The 18,671-nt window shown below is 39.4% G+C and overlaps 1 protein-coding gene across 8 annotated transcripts in view; it reads left to right on the top strand.

Annotated features, from left to right (window-relative positions):
- LOC132590551 (inositol polyphosphate-4-phosphatase type I A) overlaps positions 1-18,671 on the top strand; it is a 112,064-nt gene that overhangs the window by 81,128 nt on the left and 12,265 nt on the right. For 5 of the 8 annotated variants that reach the window (XM_060263484.1, XM_060263483.1, XM_060263482.1 and 2 more), the window contains 11 exons: positions 1,469-1,652; positions 3,239-3,457; positions 4,650-4,788; positions 9,040-9,072; positions 12,067-12,239; positions 13,620-13,743; positions 15,203-15,329; positions 16,106-16,246; positions 16,751-16,848; positions 17,841-17,953; positions 18,244-18,398. In XM_060263484.1, coding sequence (XP_060119467.1) covers positions 1,469-1,652; positions 3,239-3,457; positions 4,650-4,788; positions 9,040-9,072; positions 12,067-12,239; positions 13,620-13,743; positions 15,203-15,329; positions 16,106-16,246; positions 16,751-16,848; positions 17,841-17,953; positions 18,244-18,398 — 1,506 coding nt within the window. Of the gene's footprint in view, positions 1-1,468; positions 1,653-3,238; positions 3,458-4,649; positions 4,912-9,039; positions 9,073-12,066; positions 12,240-13,619; positions 13,744-15,202; positions 15,330-16,105; positions 16,247-16,750; positions 16,849-17,840; positions 17,954-18,243; positions 18,399-18,671 lie in introns of all 8 variants that reach the window. The other 3 variants (XM_060263479.1, XM_060263478.1, XM_060263477.1) reach the window with 1 other exon arrangement.

The following is an 18,671-nucleotide window of genomic DNA, read 5'->3' as shown; positions in this document are numbered from 1 at the left end:
CACACACAGAGGAAGCCCAAGTGCAGGGGAGAAGAGGGGCAATTTTAATAATACACTGGGGAAAAAAGGAGTGTGAGAGAGAATAAAACCAACACAGTGGAGACAGCTTCCACTGAAACAATATTTTAATCTGCACAACCAGTTAGATCTCCAGTGGCCAATTGGAATCCCTTCTGTGTAAGAGCCCCCATATGGCCCCACCCATTTTCTAAAAGCACCAAGGGGACAAAGAAGGGTTTAGTGGGCACCATGACATCTTCAAGCACCGTATTGAGGATCCCTGATCTATAGGAGTATCTGGGTGTTTTTGCTCTACCGCATCAGCAAAAACAGTGTGTTTCGAGTCGGTGACAGGCTGCAACATATTCCTGGCAAGCTGCATTCAGCTTCTCACCAATTGTGCATGTCTGCCTGATGCTGAGGCAGAACTGTGAATTTGGCACAGAAATTTGAAGATGCTATCAAGTACTATGTTAATGTTCTTGAGTAAATTGTTTTTTCTTTGTTCTAAATCGTGAGCTTTAAACCCAAAAAAAGGATATAAATTTTTTTGGAGGGAAATAACAAGTGGGATCCAGCCAGCTTTTCTACTGGTGTAAAAAGGAGGGAGATGTCTCCTCCAACCACCAAGAAGACTATACCTGGGGATCACGGGGCAATAAATGCCAAGTGGAATGTGGGCTTGAATAAAGATGAGAGTTGATTGGGATTAAGCAACAAAGCTGGCTGAATCTAGCCCAGTGGATTTCATCAAGTCATATACTGGCACAAAGATCAGGGATTTTAAAGGCAAAGATTGGGGATCTTCCATTTTCCTCTCCCCCAGAAACCACTTCCAATCCTGGTAAAGTTGATTCCTGAGGTTGTGGGACCTGTGTGTAGCAATCATGTGGGTCACTGGGCTATAGTCAGGTGGTGGAAAGGGGTGAAATGTCCCTTTTCCATCTGCAACGTTGATAGAAGATTCATCTCTCCTCATTGCTGCAGTCCACAACATTCTCCATTTGGGTCTTGGCAGTTCTGGGAATCATCTTTCCTGAGGTCAGAAATGACTGCTAGGTGAAAGGGAGAGTGAGGAAGATCTGTGGCTGTCAGCACCTTCCACTGCTAGATCACTGGCCCCAACTCACTGCTTAGAGCACGGGCTGCACTACATAGCACTTGGTGTCCATTCTTACAATTTTGTAGCCATGCAGTGACAGACACATGATGTCTTTCTTCTGCACAACTTCTGAGCACTCAGCTTGGCATACACAATGTGTATACTGTGGCCAGATGCTTTCATCAAATACAGAAGGGCACCTGATTTCCAGGGGAGTAGTCTGCTGTTAGTCTTTTGCATTTCATTTGTTAATGTAGAGAGGTAGTTGCTTGTGCTGTCCTCTTTTTCAGCATGATGAAAGAATGCAGTTACAGCAGTCATCTCAGAAATTTATTTTTTAAATTGGTCACTTCTCCCACCCTCTAGCACATCATCCAGCTCCCAGTCAATAGTGTACATACCACAGGATATTATTCGAGCAAAGGAGATCATCGCACAGATCAACACTCTGAAAACTCAAGTTAGTTACTATGCAGAAAGACTTTCCAGAGCCGCCAAGGACAGATCCTCCAATGGGCTTGAAAGAACGCTTGCCATTCTGGCAGATAAGGTACAGGAAACGAGATGGTTCATTTGTCCCATTGTGATCCCTGTTTGCTTAACTGAGGATTCCTTTTGACTGTTCACCCATCTTAGTATTAACTACAGAGCCATTCTTTGCTCACTGTGCTACAGTTGTTGTACACACTTAGCCCTGCAGCATTTCTAAACTTGCAACATTTAACATTTTTTATCTGGGCTACTTTTGGTGACCATAGTTCAACTTCTGAAACACTGAGCATTTAAAATGCATTTTAATTTCACGTTCCTGAAGCACTATGAATGAAGTAGGTTAGACACTGTGAGCAGGTGCCTGGAGGTGCTTTTGGAATGGACAAAGGCTAACAAGGTGATACTAAATCCTTACAAAACAGAGGTGCTGCTAGTAGGGGGAGATGGGTTATTCCCTGTTCTGGATGGGGTAACACTTCCCCTAAAGGAGCAGGTTCATAGCTTGAGGAGACTTTATGGACCTGAGCCAAATGTTGGATAAATGGGTGGCAGCAATGGACAAGGGTGCCTTTCAGCAGCTTTGATTAGTGAGCAGGTTGTGGCCCTTCCTGAGAAGAGAAGGTCTTGCTGCAGTGTTGCATGCCCTGGTGACCTCTAGATTAGATTACTGCAATGTGGTTTGTGAGGGGGATGCTCTTGAAAATGGTCTGGAAGGTGCAGTTGATACAGAGTGCTACAGCCAGAGTGTTGATGGGAGTGGGTTGTCAGGAGGAATCATATAATTCCAGTTTTGTTCCCCTGACACTAGCTTCCAGTTTGCTTCCTGGCTGAATTCAAGGTGCTGGTATTGATCCTTAAAGCCCTATATAGCCTCAGGCCAACATACCTTGAGAACGGCTCTCTCTAATACAAATTACCCACTCATGGATGCTCTGCTTCAGTTGCCCCTGATGTCTTGAGGCTAGATGTGTGGTAACCCAAGAAAGGGCCTTCTCTGTCATGGCACCAAAGCTTTGGAACTCCCTCCCCCAGGAGATTCATCTGTTTCTATCATCTTCCACCAGTGGGTGACAGTTGTTTATTGGTCCTTTTTCTAATGTTGTTTGCTTACGTTTTTAATTAAACTTTATAATTTTAACTGTATTTTTAATTGTTAAAATATGTTAATGTTTTTATGCTTGCCACCATGTAGACCTCGATTGGGTGGAAAGGCAACATAAAAATGTTCTAAATAAATGCATTTAAATAAATGCAAGTTATTTTAAAAGGTGAATAAATAGTTGTAGTACTTATAAGAGTCTCCCTCTTTGCCACTGTGTAGAAATCTCAATGAGAGAAGGACCTTTAGGGGACATTATTCCAAATACCATTTGAAAGTATTAGGTTGAAGGTGGATGGCTTCATAGCAGTTTTTGCATTCTGGATGGGAAACTTTTGGAACAGACAAATTAATAGAAATCTTTGCCCTGCCTTCTCTTAGTGCCTTCCACTTCAATTTAATCTCCCAAAGTGACTTTCTGTTTGGCTATGTATTTTATAACAGGACCACATTCATGCAGAAATCATGCAAAAATAATTGAAAAGAAAAAAAATACTTTGAACAACTGTATGTTAGTATGTGTGTATTATTTTTATTCTATCTAGACACGGCAGCTTGTCACGGTCTGTGATTGCAAACTCTTGGCAAATTCAATCCATGCACTGAATACTGCTAGACCAGATTACATAGCTTCAAAGGCCTCTCCAACCTCTACAGAGGAAGAACAAGTGGTGTTAAGAAATGACCAAGACACTCTGGTGGCCAGATGGACAGGAAGAAATAGCCGATCTTCTCTGCAGGTGGATTGGCATGAGGAAGAGTGGGTAGGTTTGTCGACTGAAGGGTTGAATCCCATTACTGCCGTAAGTCTTACTTTGAGATGTGTCTTTTACCTGAGAGTCAGGTAGGCTTTAGATGGCTTTTGAAGTAATTGGGGAACAAAGCTGTATATTAATCCTTGATTTTCTTTCTGAAGAAGCATTGTGCTTAGGGGGAAAAAAACAAGTTGCTTCCCTATAACTGTCCTTTGAGTAGTCCTTTGAGCTGTCATCGGTGCAAGTTCAGAACCCCCATCAGAGAGATGCATAGAGACCACAAAAATATAATTAGTCTTACTTGTAGTTGTGTCTTCTGTTATAAGGAAAGCACTTAGTTTTCTAGCAGCAAACTTCATGTTAACTGAAATTCCTGTTATGAATAATTAAACAGTGTGGTGGAAGCAATTGCCCAATTAACAGTTCCTCCAAATTTAAATTGCTATTTACATCACATATGAAATAGAAATTTTATTTTAAAAAATTTCTTATCCTATACATATTTCAAAAAGGGCAATTCCACTCTACTTTTTTTTGCTAATATGAATAGAGCAAAAAGGTAGTGTTAGTGTGCTTTGGAATCAGACCATCAGTTCTGTTGACTGGCTTCTGCAAGCTTGTTTATTATTTATTATTTATTTGTTCGATTTATATCCCGCCCTACCCCACCAAGGCGGGCTCAGGGCGGCTTACAATACAAAAAGCTAACAAAGATCAGTTTAAAATACATTAATAATTATACAATAAAATACATTAAATACATAAAAATACATATTTTGGCTTGGCTTCTGCAATCAATATGTTGATTTCTCTTTAATAGGGAACTAAATGTGCATCATTTTGTTGAACTGAAAATGTTGACAAATTTTAAAGGCTTCAAGCTGGAAAATACAATGGAAAACAAGAGTTTTAACTATATTTCACGATGTGCCTATAAAATGCCCCCTCAGACAAGAAAACTAATACCAACACACAGTGTTGACTTTAAAAGGTAGTGTTAGTGTGCTTTGGAATCAGACCATCAGTTCTGTTGATTTTGCTTGATTTGGAACTTTTGAACTACTTCATGTGCTGCTTCACCTCAGGATTCTCCCTTAGGTGAGATCAAGAATGAGACAGCCCATGTTATGTTTAATCAGTTTGTTAAGTTTCATCAAAACTGCATCTGTTTGCTTTCCTCTTCCCCCTCTCATTTTCCCAGGAAAAGGTTTGGGTGAATGTTGACAAAAGTCTTGAGTGCATTATCCAGAGGGTGGACAAACTTCTCCAGAAAGAACGTTTGCATAGTGATAGCAGTGAAGATGTTTTCCAGTGCGATGTCAGCTGTTCTAGCAAGAAAGGTAAACAGGATACTCGGGTGTACTGGATAAAGCCAAAGGCCTTAAATGAGACCTCATCTTCATCATTCCCACCATCATCTTCATCCATATCATCCTCTGCATGCCATTGTCCCAGAGTCACAAGTGCGTATGACAGACAAGGCTTCTTCTGCCTCTTAACTGCTGCTTTTCTCTGCCTTGGCATATTTCTTAGCCTCTTCTCCATTATGCTCTGTACAGTCATTTTAGTGTTTCAGTCAAGTACCCTGAGCCAGTTTGTAGAGGAAAGTGGGCTACAAAAGTAAATAAATAACTTTGGGATGGGATTTTATATATATATAAATAATTTTGTTTTAGTCTTGGTTCAGTTGTCTTTTGTGTTTCCACTAGAGGTTGAAGCCTTTTTTGCTTTGTTTGGTGTTTGTTCCCTCAGTGATCCATCCTTCCTGCCCAAGTTCTAATTGTTGTTTTTTTAACGTTTTGGTATATCTTTTAGCTCTGAGTTTAATTGTTTTAATGATGTTGGCTTTAATAGTGTTTTAAGATGTGATTTTATTATGTGTGTTTTAATTTGTTAGTCGCCTTGATGATCCCTGTGGGGGCAGAAAGGCAGGATATACATTTTGTAAAATAAAATGATTAGCATTTTCCATAGTCAGGCACTGAAAGTCACATTAAGATATTTCTCAGGCTCCTTATTCTGGATTTGGTCAAACTTCCAATGGAAGTGTGTTGACAGTTTTGTATCTTTGCAGTCTCTTTTCAGAAATATATGGGCCTTCAATGCAGTTTCTAAATTTTAGATTTAATTCATGTAGCTGTAATTTAGCATTTATATGGCTTCCCTCTGCCCAGACCTTAGAAATCATTACCAAAACCCTCCCAAAACATAGACAGAAATTTTATTTTTCTCTGGATGGGAAGAAGCTGAGGTCTCATATGGTTTGCCTACTCTGTGAGTACATAGCTGAGCTGAGGGCCAATTTAGCACCCAGCCTGGAGTGTCAGTACCTAAGCATACTTCTAGGAGACAGTGTTAGTCATTCGGGCCTTGTTATATCCCTTTGTACTTCAGTACCCAAATTCATAATCTGGCTGGGAGATAAAGTTGTGTTGCTAGACTTGCCTCCACTGTTTAGAAACCCATGCATATATATTTTGGATCTAGTGTTGTTTCCAGAGTTGGCCACAGTACGGCATCTGAACTGAATCCTGGAATTTGATCAGGCTTTGTCTTTATTTGGAGTATGGAATTCGATTAGAATTCTGTGACACACACACAAATCTCTGCAACTACATGATGATTTCACCAGTTTAATTGCAAAACAGAAAGCAGGTCAGCAGGACATTTCACTCTGACACTAGAAACAGACGGGAAGGGCTACCATTCCATAACTGATGGAAATACCATGGGAATGTGGCCTGTGGTAGCCATTGATTTGCATGGCAAGAATTGCTACATGTTTTTAAATATACTGTTAGGTAAGGTAGTTGAGGTATGATTCTGTGGAGTCCAAGAGATAAGTCAGGTGTTATTTTTCTTTGAGCACTGCATACCTAAGCACTTGACTATTCACACAGATTATTTGTGTACTTATGTTGAAAGAAGAAATTTAGAGAGCTGCATGAACACTGTTAACTTTGAAAAGGGAAATCCTTGCTCACATGTTTATCTGAGGAGCTTCCTAGATCTCCTCCTCCAATATAAGTAGTTAATAACCTGGTGAATATTGTACATGAACTTGCTCTCAATGGTGGTGGGAAGTGCCATCAACTCACAGCTGCCTTATGGTGATGCGATAGGGTTTTCAAGGCAAGAAACTAACAGGTGGTTTGCCATTGTCTGTATCTGCATAGCAACCCTGGACTTCCATGGTGGTCTCCCATCCAAATCCTAACTAGGGTTGATCCCGCTTAGCTTTTGAAATCTGACAAGATTGGGCTAGCCTGAACCATTTAGGTCAGGCCAACTGGCTCTTGCTTCCAAGAAAATGTGATTTAAGATTGGCTTGTTCATCTAACATTATCCTTGAAGGGAGGAAAGCACAGGAGTGTTATTCCAGTATTTTCTGTTGAGAAAGCAGCATATCAAATGGAAAGAAAGAGAGCATTCTGGGAAATGGAGCCAAGGAAATGGAATTTTTAAACAGTATAGTTCCTGCAGAAATCAGAGGTGTAGTTCTAGTATCTCTGACAGAGTACATGTTATGTCAACACAGTACATATAAATGTAACACTGTGCTTTTCCTCGCAGCAGTTGTTGTGCATCAAACTTCCCTGTCACAGCTATAGGTCAGCTTTAGTAGAGGGATATATAAAAACAGAATATCTGTGTTAAAAAACCAGTACATTCCATATGTGTATGCATGATTTCAAAATCATTTTTTCCTACAATAACATGATTTAGGAGATGAAAAACTTTCTTTTGCATACCCTCTCTCCATTTCTGTTTCTTAATACAAATACATGTTCCTGAGATTTCATAGCCATTTCATACTATTATAATTGAATAGAAAATACTTCAGCTTGAAAGAAAATTAATGTTTCTTTTGGAGTTTTTGTTGAAAGGATGTCTCAATATGTCTTACCTACTTTTGTGTTTAGCTCCGTTGTAATGTCTTCGTATATTTCACTGCTGTGTGTTTTAATATACATTTTAAATTGCAATTAAAGGCGCTTCAGCTATATTGCTACTGAAAATAAAGTGTTTAATATCAGTTATCATGATTGTCAAAGTGATATTTTGCCAGTAGCTGCCTGGTACCCATCTTACATAGGTATACAAATATATAAATAGTTCAAGAGAGAAAACAAGATTATGAAATACAGGTTGTGATTAGCTTATACTACAGACTGGCCTTTCCCAGGGTATTTCTTCAGAATTCTGTGGAGTGCAGCCTCTCCCCTCTAGGTGCAGCCTCAAATCCCCCCCAGAATTCTTTTTTGGGGTATAAATATGGGATTTTTTTAAAAAAAATCCAGAGACAGCGCTCTCTTCCAACATGTCAAACTGCTTTTTAAACTTTAGGAAATTTAAAAGCACTTCCTGGCATTGATGGGAAAGGCTGCTGAAAGAAATTACATACTCAGTACTCCTGTATGGTGTGCAGAATAATCAGTGGGACATGAGGTTGCAGGTATTTTTTTTAGGGGGGATTAGCATTTCTTCTTCTCATATGGATGGAAATAGGATTCAGCCTTTTTTGAGGCTCAGCAGTTCTGTAAAATAAGGTCTGGAGTTTGGATGTTTCTAAAATAATACAGTGAACTTCAGGATAATTTCATGTTACACTTGTCACTGAATTCCTTAGAGATGTCATAGTCATTCTGTGCTCCTTGATAAGCATAGGCATAAAATATAAATGCTCACAAACATGTTGGTTGTATTCACACTTGACATTTTTGGGTGTACACACAAAGCACCTTATACCTAAAAAATGTCATGTGTAAACATGTACTTTAGGTTACTTTACGTGCCCTACATATGTTGTTAATGTCCTGCTCTTCTGTTTAGCTGCTTTAATGCAAGCCATTAAACTGGTGGTTCTCAAACTGTCTTTGTAGCTCATGCAGCAGCTGCTGGTTCACCACAGAGTTTTATTTTTGTCCACCATGGTAATCTCTTCTCCATCTAGAGCTGAATCCTATGAAGTCCAAGACACTTGCAGAAAGGGATATTCCTCCTACCACAGTAGTCCATTTTGAACTTCAAAAAAGCTGATGCCTGGATTTGGGGTGCTCATTCAGATAAAAAGCAGCATGGATGAGGAGGCTTCATGGAAGCAAGTGAACTGGACAAAATCACCCCTCTTGGTTCATCCACCACCTGCTGGTGCAAGAGGCTCCACTGGCATAAAAGGGAGAAATGATTTCACTCACTCTGTCGTCCTTCCTGTAGCCTCTTGTGGCTTTTTATGTGCTCAGGTCCCCTGAGCCCTGGCATCAGATTTTCATGGGTAAAAAGGGGCTGCTGGAGAATGTGGATCGTGACGGGAAGACCCGTGTTCATGAGTCTCTTCCATTTTTGCTGTGTGGGACCTGACTTCTAGTTTCCAAAAGAATTCCTTTGCTTGGTATAATATCCTCTTGACAAGTGTATGCAGAGTAGGACACAAGTAGAAGGAGAAGAGATCCATGGAACAGGCTGCCTGAAATGGTAGTCCAGTGGGTCAAAAATGTTTGAGAATCCCTGTACTGAGCATTGCAGTTGCCTGTGTTTAAAATGTGTTGCTGCCCCTTAATCATGCATGTTGCACCTCCATTTTTGTGCAGATTGCAGTCCCACTCCTGAAGAGTCAAGCCCAGGTATGTGTGTTTTGTTTTTTACCCATTCATGCCTTTTGCTTAAAAAAAAAAAATCTGCAAACATTGTTTTGGTTTGCATTTAGCACTAAGGAGGTTTGCTGAAGCTGTACAATATTCCATTGAGACATATATTTTGCTGTCAGATTAGTAGGCTGGAACCTTGAGGGCAGGAAATACTGTCTTTAATGTCTTCTTACTGTCTTATCCTTGACACATTGTAAAGATGAGGAGGCAGCCAAAAATAAGGCAATACAAAAGGCAGTCAATAGTTTACATGTTTCCACTTAACTTCCCTGTATTTGCTAATGGTTAAAGAGCAGTGATAAAAGTGGTCTTCTAGCACATGTGGACAGAAACTATGCCCAATTCAGTCAGATGCCATATTAGAAGCCCTTCTGTGGCTACAACATGCCTCTCAGTCATTGAATCTAACCTATTTAAATTGGCAGGAAGCAGTCTGCAGACTAGAAATTGGAATTGCTTGCTTGCCCTTAGGTAATAATGGCATTTTAAACATCCTTGTAGTTAGTATTTCATTGGCAGTTTTTGAGATACAGACTTTGAAGTGCTTAATAATGGTAACCCTATTTCTCCTTACAACAATCTTGTAAAGTGGGTAAGGCAAGAGCAGTCCCAGCCACCCACCTTGTGAGCCTCATGACTGTGTCCGAACCCAGTAGTTTGGATTGGACTTATTATTCCTGTGCTTTGCATTGATCTTGGTTTGTTTTGTACACTTTTCTTCTCTTTCTTGCTCCTGAAAATGTTCTATAACATCTCAGTGCAACTCTGAAATGTTGGAAATTTATTTTTAGAGGATTTTTTTAAAAAAAAAATTAAAACATGTTTGTTGATTTACTGTGTGTGTGTGAGTTTCCATTTGTTTTAGGCATGTTGCCAGGTTCTAACTATAATTACTTAGAATTTTTGTCCATTTGTCAGGACTGTTTTTAAACAAATATTTATTAATTTCTTCATTATGGAAAAGCAGTCTCTGAAAGACTATTCTTAGTTGCATTAAAAAACCTTTAATTTTTCTGTGAAAAGTTCTTCAAAGCAAACATACTTGTCAAAGAATAATCTTTATTTTTCATTGCAAAGATGTTTTAGAGGATTAGATGTTTTTAGAGGATTGGATTGTTTTGGAAAATCTATTTCATAAAAAAAGATTTTTCCTGTTGTTAAAGTAATCCAACTGTGTGTTGAGGAATAAAGCCAAATAATCTTCCTGAATTTATTTTGTGGGATTCTCTATCTACGTGATGGAATATGGATTTAAACTGTCTCATTGCTTTATGATATTTAAAAAATAAGTTTCCATAACGGCCCTTCTTTTGGATGGCTGTCAAGGAAACTTTAGTCATTCCTTGAAGCTTTAGTCAAAGTTAGTTCCAGTTACATTCTAATACCTGAACTGACCCTTTTCTTTCTTAGTTCAGTTCATCCCATTTTATATGGCACAAGCTGGTAGTGGCTTAGTTTCTAGGATGGTAGAAATGTTTTGTTCTACCTCCACGATAAAATTGGTTAAAATAGAACATTGTGTCTTTAAAAATAACGACAATATCTGTTTGCAAGTTCCTTAAGCAAAACATATGCCCTGTTTTTACTGACCAAGTATAGATGGAGCACAGTTTCTAGCCATTTTAAAAATAAATAATATAAGGAACTGCTTTGGTCAGAGTCAGAAAAATGGTCTGCTAACCAACTTTGCAAACTGCTCTCCAGGGCCCGGCAGTCTCTGCAGTCATACATCTTTTGCAATACTATTGCCAGGAGACACTGCGTAACATACCTTGGCCTCATACATGCAAAGCATACTGTAGTCTCTTCTAGGGGTATGCAGTTTTTTTATGTAGTATTTTTCAATTTGAGTCTATTAAACTAGAAAAAATTCCAGGATTCCCAAAAAATCCCAGATCCAACTACCAGTATAGTATTTGGATCTGGGATTTTTGAATTTTTTGGGGGACCAATAGACCCAAACCAAAAAATGCCAGTAAAAAAATACCAGCCCAATCCTGGGACTGGCTTGGCTTCACCTATAAACTGGTTGAAACTACTGAGCACCAGGAGGAGGCAGTGTGGAGCTGCACCTGCAGGGAGTGATTGGCTCCCTGTGGGCACAGTGATCCCTGCTGGGCTGCCCTTTCCTGCTTTAACCTGCTTAAACCAGGCATCAGGAGAAGGCAGCACAGAAGTGTGCCAGTGGGGGACTCTCAACTCCTCACTGACCCAGCTGATCTTGGGCTGGCTTCCCTTACAGCCCGGTGTAAACCAAGCTGCAAGGGAAGCCAACTACAGCCAAGGCAAGTACCTCTCAGCTCCCTGCCACACTGCTGATCCTCAAGCTGACTTCTGCAGTCCTTTTAAAGTTTAAAGCGACTGCATAAGCCTGCATGTCAAACAGCTGAGAGGCGGAAGCTATCTGCTTCTGCCTATCCATTGTTTTCAGACCTACCCCAAATCCCCAGATATATCTGGGATTTTCTCAGGATTCTTCCCCCCACCCTCTCCGCCCAAGAAAATCAGGATACATTTGGGAATTTGAACTATACCTGAAAAATACCAGTAAGTTATTTTTGGGGTATATTATCAGGTCAGGTAGATCTGAATGCACGCCCCTAGTCTCTTTTCAAAATATTCAGACTAAATGGAATAGTTTGAGATGGGAAGGGACCGACTTTATCATGTGAGGAGAGACTGAACTAATTTAACTTGGTGATATTAAAAAGAGAGAGAGAGCAGGAAATGTCTGTGGTAGAGAGAGCAGAAGTGGGTTGTCTCTCCTTTCTCTCATGTGGAATTTCATGCTTCCTTCCCTTGGCAGTACTAACCACTGTCTGGCATAGTACCACTTTTAACCATGGTTAACGTTAGCTAGGATTAGCTTTCCCCCAGGTTATTTTAGAATGTTTCTTTCTTAAAAGCTGATTATAAAAATGCCCAGGGTTTTTGTTGCTATTCCACTCTCTTTCCTTGTCAACACTGTAGGTGAATGGAGTGAGGCTCTTTACCCACTGCTGACAACGCTCACAGACTGTGTGGCCATGATGAGCGATAAGGCAAAGAAAGCAATGGTCTTTCTTCTGATGCAAGACAGCGCACCTACGATAGCTCTTTGCTTGAGCCTTCAGTATCGTCGGGATGTTGTTTTTTGCCAAACTGTAAGCAAGAAAGTAGTGATGTACTAATTAGTTGGACCTGGCATGGGTTAATGAACATGAGAGATTAAATGTTGGGGCAACAGTGGAAGGGCTTCTAGTGTCCTGGACCTCCTGATGGCACCTGGATTTTTGGCTGCTGTGTTGGACTGAATGGGCCATTGGCCTGATCCAACATGGCTTCTTTTATGGTCTTAAGTTTAACAGAGAACAGAATTATCTTTTTTATTTTCTGTAGAAAAGAAGAGTATCTGTTAACAAAGGATGCTAGGCAGATGTAAAACCTGTGGTCTGATCAGCCATCCTCAGGACAACTGTACCAGCACTCCTATCCTCTCACTACACAGGGGAATACATTCTTAGGAATTTCTTGCACACAGAGGATTGTTAGCCTGAGTACACTCCTCACCATACTCATAGCTAAATGTCACCATATATAGTATTTGTTTGGACTTGACTGCTGCAACTACAGAGGCCCATACATTAGTGGCAGAGTCTCCACGCATAGGAGTTTAATGAGCTTTTTCCTCTATCTTTTTTTCTGACTTTTCCCTTCCACACGTGCTCCACAGTGAATCCATACTAGCTTTCAGTGGTGTGTTTGTCACATCTACTGTGGTGACTTCTGTCCCCTTTTTTGCTCCCTTCCCCTTTCATACAGGCTCTATGAGGGTGATATTAAATCTGAAATAAGTATTATTATTTATTTGTCAGTTATGTGTCAGTAGATCATTATAGCACTATAGCAGTTGCCAGTTTCTTTTTAAAGATTCAAAAAGACCTCTGGTTGTTCAGCAGGGCAAAAAAAAAATTCTGGTAAAATGGCATCTGTGTGGGCAGGATCTTTACACAGGGCATGAAAACGCATACTATCCCTTCCATACAGTATTCTAGTGTGCCTGGACTGCATTCTTTCCAAAAGCAAGTCTGGGGGTAAAAAACATATGGAATAGGAAATCCTGGAAGCATTGTGATTGCAGCACAAGGTCATAGTAGAAACTAAAACCTACCTCTAAAAATCTACTCCCATTTGGAACCCAAGGCAGAGGAAAATCACAGAATTATAGAGTTAGAAGGGACCTCCAGGGTCACCCAGTCCAACCCCCTGCACAATGCAGGCAATTCACAAGTACTTCCCAATAAAAATTGTTAGCCTTGAAGGTGCTGCTGGATTCCTGCTTCATTCCTGGGGAGGGGCTGTGGCTGTAAAGGAGCCTAAGTTTTATTTTCAGGGTCTTTTGCTAGAAAGCTTCTTGTTTTAACACCAAATGCATTAAAAAGCCACATAAGTCTTTGCACTTAATGTGTTCCAAGGGACATGAGAATTCTGAACACTTTGGGCAGTGGTCTTCAAATATGTCATTTCCATATTCTCTTTTGCAGCTGACAGCCCTTATCTGTGGCTTCATTATCAAACTGAGGAACTGCCTGCATGATGACGGATTCTTGAGGCAGCTGTACACCATTGGTCTGCTGGCACAATTTGAAAGCCTTTTGAGTACTTATGGTAAAGAACAACCCACCTATAACCCCCTCCCCCTAGTGCCACCAGTAAGCATTCCAGGTCATTTTGGAATTTCTGAGTTTTCTCTCTCCAATGCTTTGGGAAAGTGTACATATCAGATTATACATGCCTTGCTATTTTAGCAACAAAAAAGTTTGAACTGGAACCAGGGTTTTTTTTTTTTAGAACGAACTCAGTTGCATATTAGGCCACACACCCCTGATTGTAGCCAATCCTCCAAGAGCTTACTGTAGGCCCTATAAGAAGAGCCCTGTAAGCTCATGGAGGATTGGCTACATCAGGGGTGTTTGGCCTAATATGCAAAGGAGTTCCTGCTACAAAAAAAGCCCGCCCTGGAACTATGAAGCGCAGTTATATTTTAAACTAATAAATAAAACAATGTATGACTTTATGAGCAGTACAGTTGTATGTTGATAAATCTGAGCCAAATCTAGTGAACTGCACAACTAGCTCTGGGCAATGGGGCTTTTTGGAGGAGCGGCTTCCTTTCCTCTCCATTTTATAAAAAGATAACTTCTAAAACTTTACAAGGGTTTTTAGGGGGCTGCTTCTTCATAGAAGCACAAGCAGATCTTACTGGTGGAACAGGTACTTTACACTTCCTACTGTCTTCTGCAGCATCCTTCTTACCAGGAAGCTGTGCCTGAGGGTTGAAGGACCCTTGGGAACAGTGTAGGTAGGCTACTGCATAAAAGGCTACCCCCAATGTAAAAAATCCTACGAGGTGTGCATACAAGCCATCTGATGCACTTCAAGTAGTTATTTGAATTGTGGCCTTGTTTCTAGTAGTGACAGTTGCTTTGCTCATTGTAGCTCACTTTTTTCCTTAATAGGAATTGAAGTATCAGCCAGATTAACATTAGGTACTTTAGGAAAAAAGTCACTTGCAACTGAGACATATTTTGGGAGGTGGGTTTCATGGATAAATTATCCTGATCTGAATTAGTTTGAAAAGTTTCAACATTCCCAGTTTATAAATGCCCCACATGGTTGTGTAATAAAATCAGATTCTAGAAAACAATGAGCTTGACAAGAGTACTTTAAACATCACTGCCTTTAAAATTAATCTCTAAGGCTGATGCTCTGATTCTGGGTGCACTAACTTGGAAACAATATAGTTTGAAATCCAAAAAACTTGCATCAAAGAAAAAGTGGTTAAAATCAGAATGTTAAGATTGGATTCATTTAAAATACTTATCAAATTTCAGAGTCAGAATTTAATATCCTTTGAAATTAAATTAAATTAAATTCTGATTTTTTTTCCTGTGTTGGACTTTGTGCAAAAATTTAAATTAGTGGTTTTTAGTTCAAATAAGAACATTAAATATATAGGTATGTCTGTGGATGCATTTTCTTACTTTTTCAGTCCTTAATCAAATTTGTGTTGTTTTCCACGTTTTCTGTATAACAAACGATTCTTCTTATCCCATTTTTCACTTAGGTGAAGAGCTGGCAATGCTAGAAGACATGAGTGTGGGGATAATGGACTTAAGGAATGTAACATTTAAAGTAACTCAGGCCACATCAAATGCATCTGCTGACATGCTGCCAGTCATTACAGGAAATCGGTAAAAATAAACTGGATGGGAGGGAGAAATTGTGAAAGCAGGTCCTGATAAAAATAGAATATTTGATTAATATGAACTGGGCAAAAATATGCTTCTTCTGCATAGACGTTTTTGAGGCTAGTTTTGATCAATGATGAACTGTTAGCTTCTTGTGTACAACCAAAAAACAGCTATGAAAAGTGTATCACAATCAATGTTTTGTTATATTTGTTCTTTCTATATGAACACTTCTGTTCATTTGCTGGGAAAATATTATGGGTGATAATGGGGGAAGAAAAACTGGCCTGTTTCAGCATAGTTCTGGAGGAGAAAAACAATGCTTTATGCATAGGAGTGTGGAAGACTTGGCCGTGTGGGTATTCCACTGATGTTCCAATGGAATTGTGGCATTTCCTACATTAGAATGCTCTTTTATTTAAGAGGTTCTGTCTTGAGTAGCGAAGTTTCTACATCCTTAAGACAAAATGTGCAAATAAGCTCAGAATTTGTTAAACCTGTGGCTGCTGAAGAGATTTAATAACATTCTAGAAGTACAAGAATCACAGCATCCAGAGAATAAGTTGTGCTCCTTTACTCTGTGTTTATTTACTATGGGAACAAAAGATGACTGGACATTAATCTTGCTGAACATATGTCAAAGAATATTAATGGCCATATAAGACATTTATGAGAGGTCTGTTTGGCCAGTATAAGAGCCCTATTCTGTCCTTTTCTACATGTTCAAAATTACCGATCCTGTTTAACAGGTTTTCTTTTAAAATTCTGCTTTAAATTAGTGATGGGTTTAATGTGAGAATTCCATTGCCAAGCACCTTATTTGATGCCCTGCCCCGTGAGATTCAGAGTGGCATGCTGCTGAGAGTTCAGCCTGTGCTCTTCAATGTGGGGATCAATGAACAACAAACCTTAGCAGAGAAGTACGTATAATTCTGTTTTAAAATGCTTTGTGTTTAACTGTGGTGAAACAATTTATTTGAGCACTGGGAGTATATTGAGTTAATTAATAGACAAATCCAGTTAATTATTTCTTGATTTTCCAAATGATTGCTTAGGAATAAGCTGAAGACATGTACCTGTTTGGAGCATTCTTCTTTCTTTAATAAATATTGGTCATTTATTTATCTTATTCTCATAATGTGGGTTTCTCTTCACCCTTATTTTCCTTCTGTTGTATAGGATCTGGCCTAAATAGTATTATTGATCAGCTATGAGCTTTGTGCCATTGGTGGGTATCTATCATTAAATCCTATTATGAGTGACCTGGTAGAATTTTACAGAATCCTATTGTACGGATTTTAAGTGTCTGGAGTACAGAATATACCAATTAGTATAACTAATTTGTTCATTGTTGGGAACTGAGCTTGGTGAGAAAAATGTATGTATGTGTGTATTTACTAATGCACCATATTTGGTCATTAAAGGTTTGGGGACACCTCTTTACAAGAAGTGATTAACATGGAAAGTTTAGTACGGTTGAATTCCTATTTTGAGCAGTTCAAAGAAGTTTTGCCTGAAGATTGTAAGTATATGTTGGAATTTCACTTAAGCAGTGAGATTTCTGTAAAACATTTTTGTCCAAATACTGCAAAGGTCAACAGTCAATGCTTCCTGAATGCACTGAGATATTCTGATTCCAGCAAATCCTCAATCTACTCATGGGAGGATTGATAGGATTTCAGCTAAAGTTATTAAATAAAAGACAAGGGAGATTGTCCCTCTCTCAGTTTCATGGCACACTGTCTTAAAGGATTGGCAGTATACAGAGGCTCGAACTTCATGTCACAGTGAAAGTCCTGTTGTTAAAACTTGGTATTCAGGAATGATCCAATTTTAAGCTAAAGGAATGTGTGAAACCCTCCCACCCACTGCTTATTCCCCCACAGCTCCTCACCTGACATATTTTTCTCTTAGCTGGGCTGGCATTGGAACCCATTGGGGGAAGAATTTGGTGAAGTACACAGTGGACAGAGGGGAAAGTTGAGTGCTTCTTACTCACCTTCCTCCCCCTTTTAATTCTTAAAATGCCATACCGCTCTATCTTGATACACGATTGGGGCAGATTGGGCATAAACATGTCTGCCAACCTCCAGTGTAGTTTGAACCTCAGTGAAGAACAGGAATATGAGTATCTCCATGTTGCAAAACTGATAGAAATCAAAATAAGATATTTCCAGTTCCAGGAAGGATTAAGCCACTTCCAAGACACACACCCCTGCAATGTCTTATGTAAAGTGTTGTGAGCAATTAATGTTTTAAAGTAGGTGTTTAATGTATAATAAAAAGACCAATTAAACTGGCATAGTTTTCAAGACTCTAGTTCCTGGAATACAAAATCTGTCCACTGGTAGCAACTAATTGAGTTCACAGTTCATATCCATAAAACTTCTAAGGTATTACAGAAAATATGACCCTACTAAGCATTTATTTTAATGCATGATATGATGCATACTTAAGTAAATGCTGACCCCTGAGGAGACATACTCTTGTTTTGTGTTTGGTTTTAAATTTAAGGTCTACCTCGATCTCGTAGTCAAACGTGCCTGCCTGAACTGCTGCGGTTTCTGGGACAGAATGTACATGCAAGGAAAAATAAGAATGTTGATATTCTTTGGCAAGCTGCTGAGGTATTTACTGTTACTTCATTATAACAGTACTTTGATGGATACACGCTTACAACTCAGTTTGCCATTTACCTGTTCACTTGAAGCTAATGGAAATCTCCCCCAGGAAAACAACCTAGATTCGTAGATAATTTTTTTCTTTTGAAGGCTGACCATGATGTAATTCTGTCCTTACCAAACTCTGCCCATTCCTTATTCCACTGTCCATGTGGCTTATTGCTTTAATAGTTGGGAAACAGCTGTATTCTTTATTGACTCTGCAAAGAAGACTGACAATTGATATTCTTTTCTAGATTTGCCGCAGACTTAATGGTGTTCGGTTTACAAGCTGTAAAAGCGCCAAGGATAGGACTGCCATGTCGGTGACTCTGGAGCAGTGTTTAATATTACAGCATGAGCATGGAATGGCTCCTCAGGTCTTCACACAGGCCCTGGAATGCATGCGGAGGTAAGAACTGGTTTGCTTAAAGGCCACTTGTTCCTTATCCTGGAGCCATGTAAACTGCAGATGGGTGACTCAGTCTTTGATAGGTAGAGTTATACATTAAATACGTTAAGGATGTTAAATTGCCCAGACTACAGCTGCCTGATATACTTTAGATCTCACTTAATATGTTCAAAATGAAGAACTGGCACATTTACATTTTTAAAAAATCCTTCAAAGATGAACCTAGTGGGTTAGTTCAGTTTTTATTAGTTTATTGGACAGTTACCAAGATAA

The sequence above is a fragment of the Heteronotia binoei genome, unplaced genomic scaffold (assembly GCF_032191835.1).
Source record: "Heteronotia binoei isolate CCM8104 ecotype False Entrance Well unplaced genomic scaffold, APGP_CSIRO_Hbin_v1 ptg000294l, whole genome shotgun sequence".
NCBI classification, from domain to species: Eukaryota; Metazoa; Chordata; class Lepidosauria; order Squamata; family Gekkonidae; genus Heteronotia; species Heteronotia binoei.
This window is presented reverse-complemented; position numbering and strand designations above follow the sequence as displayed.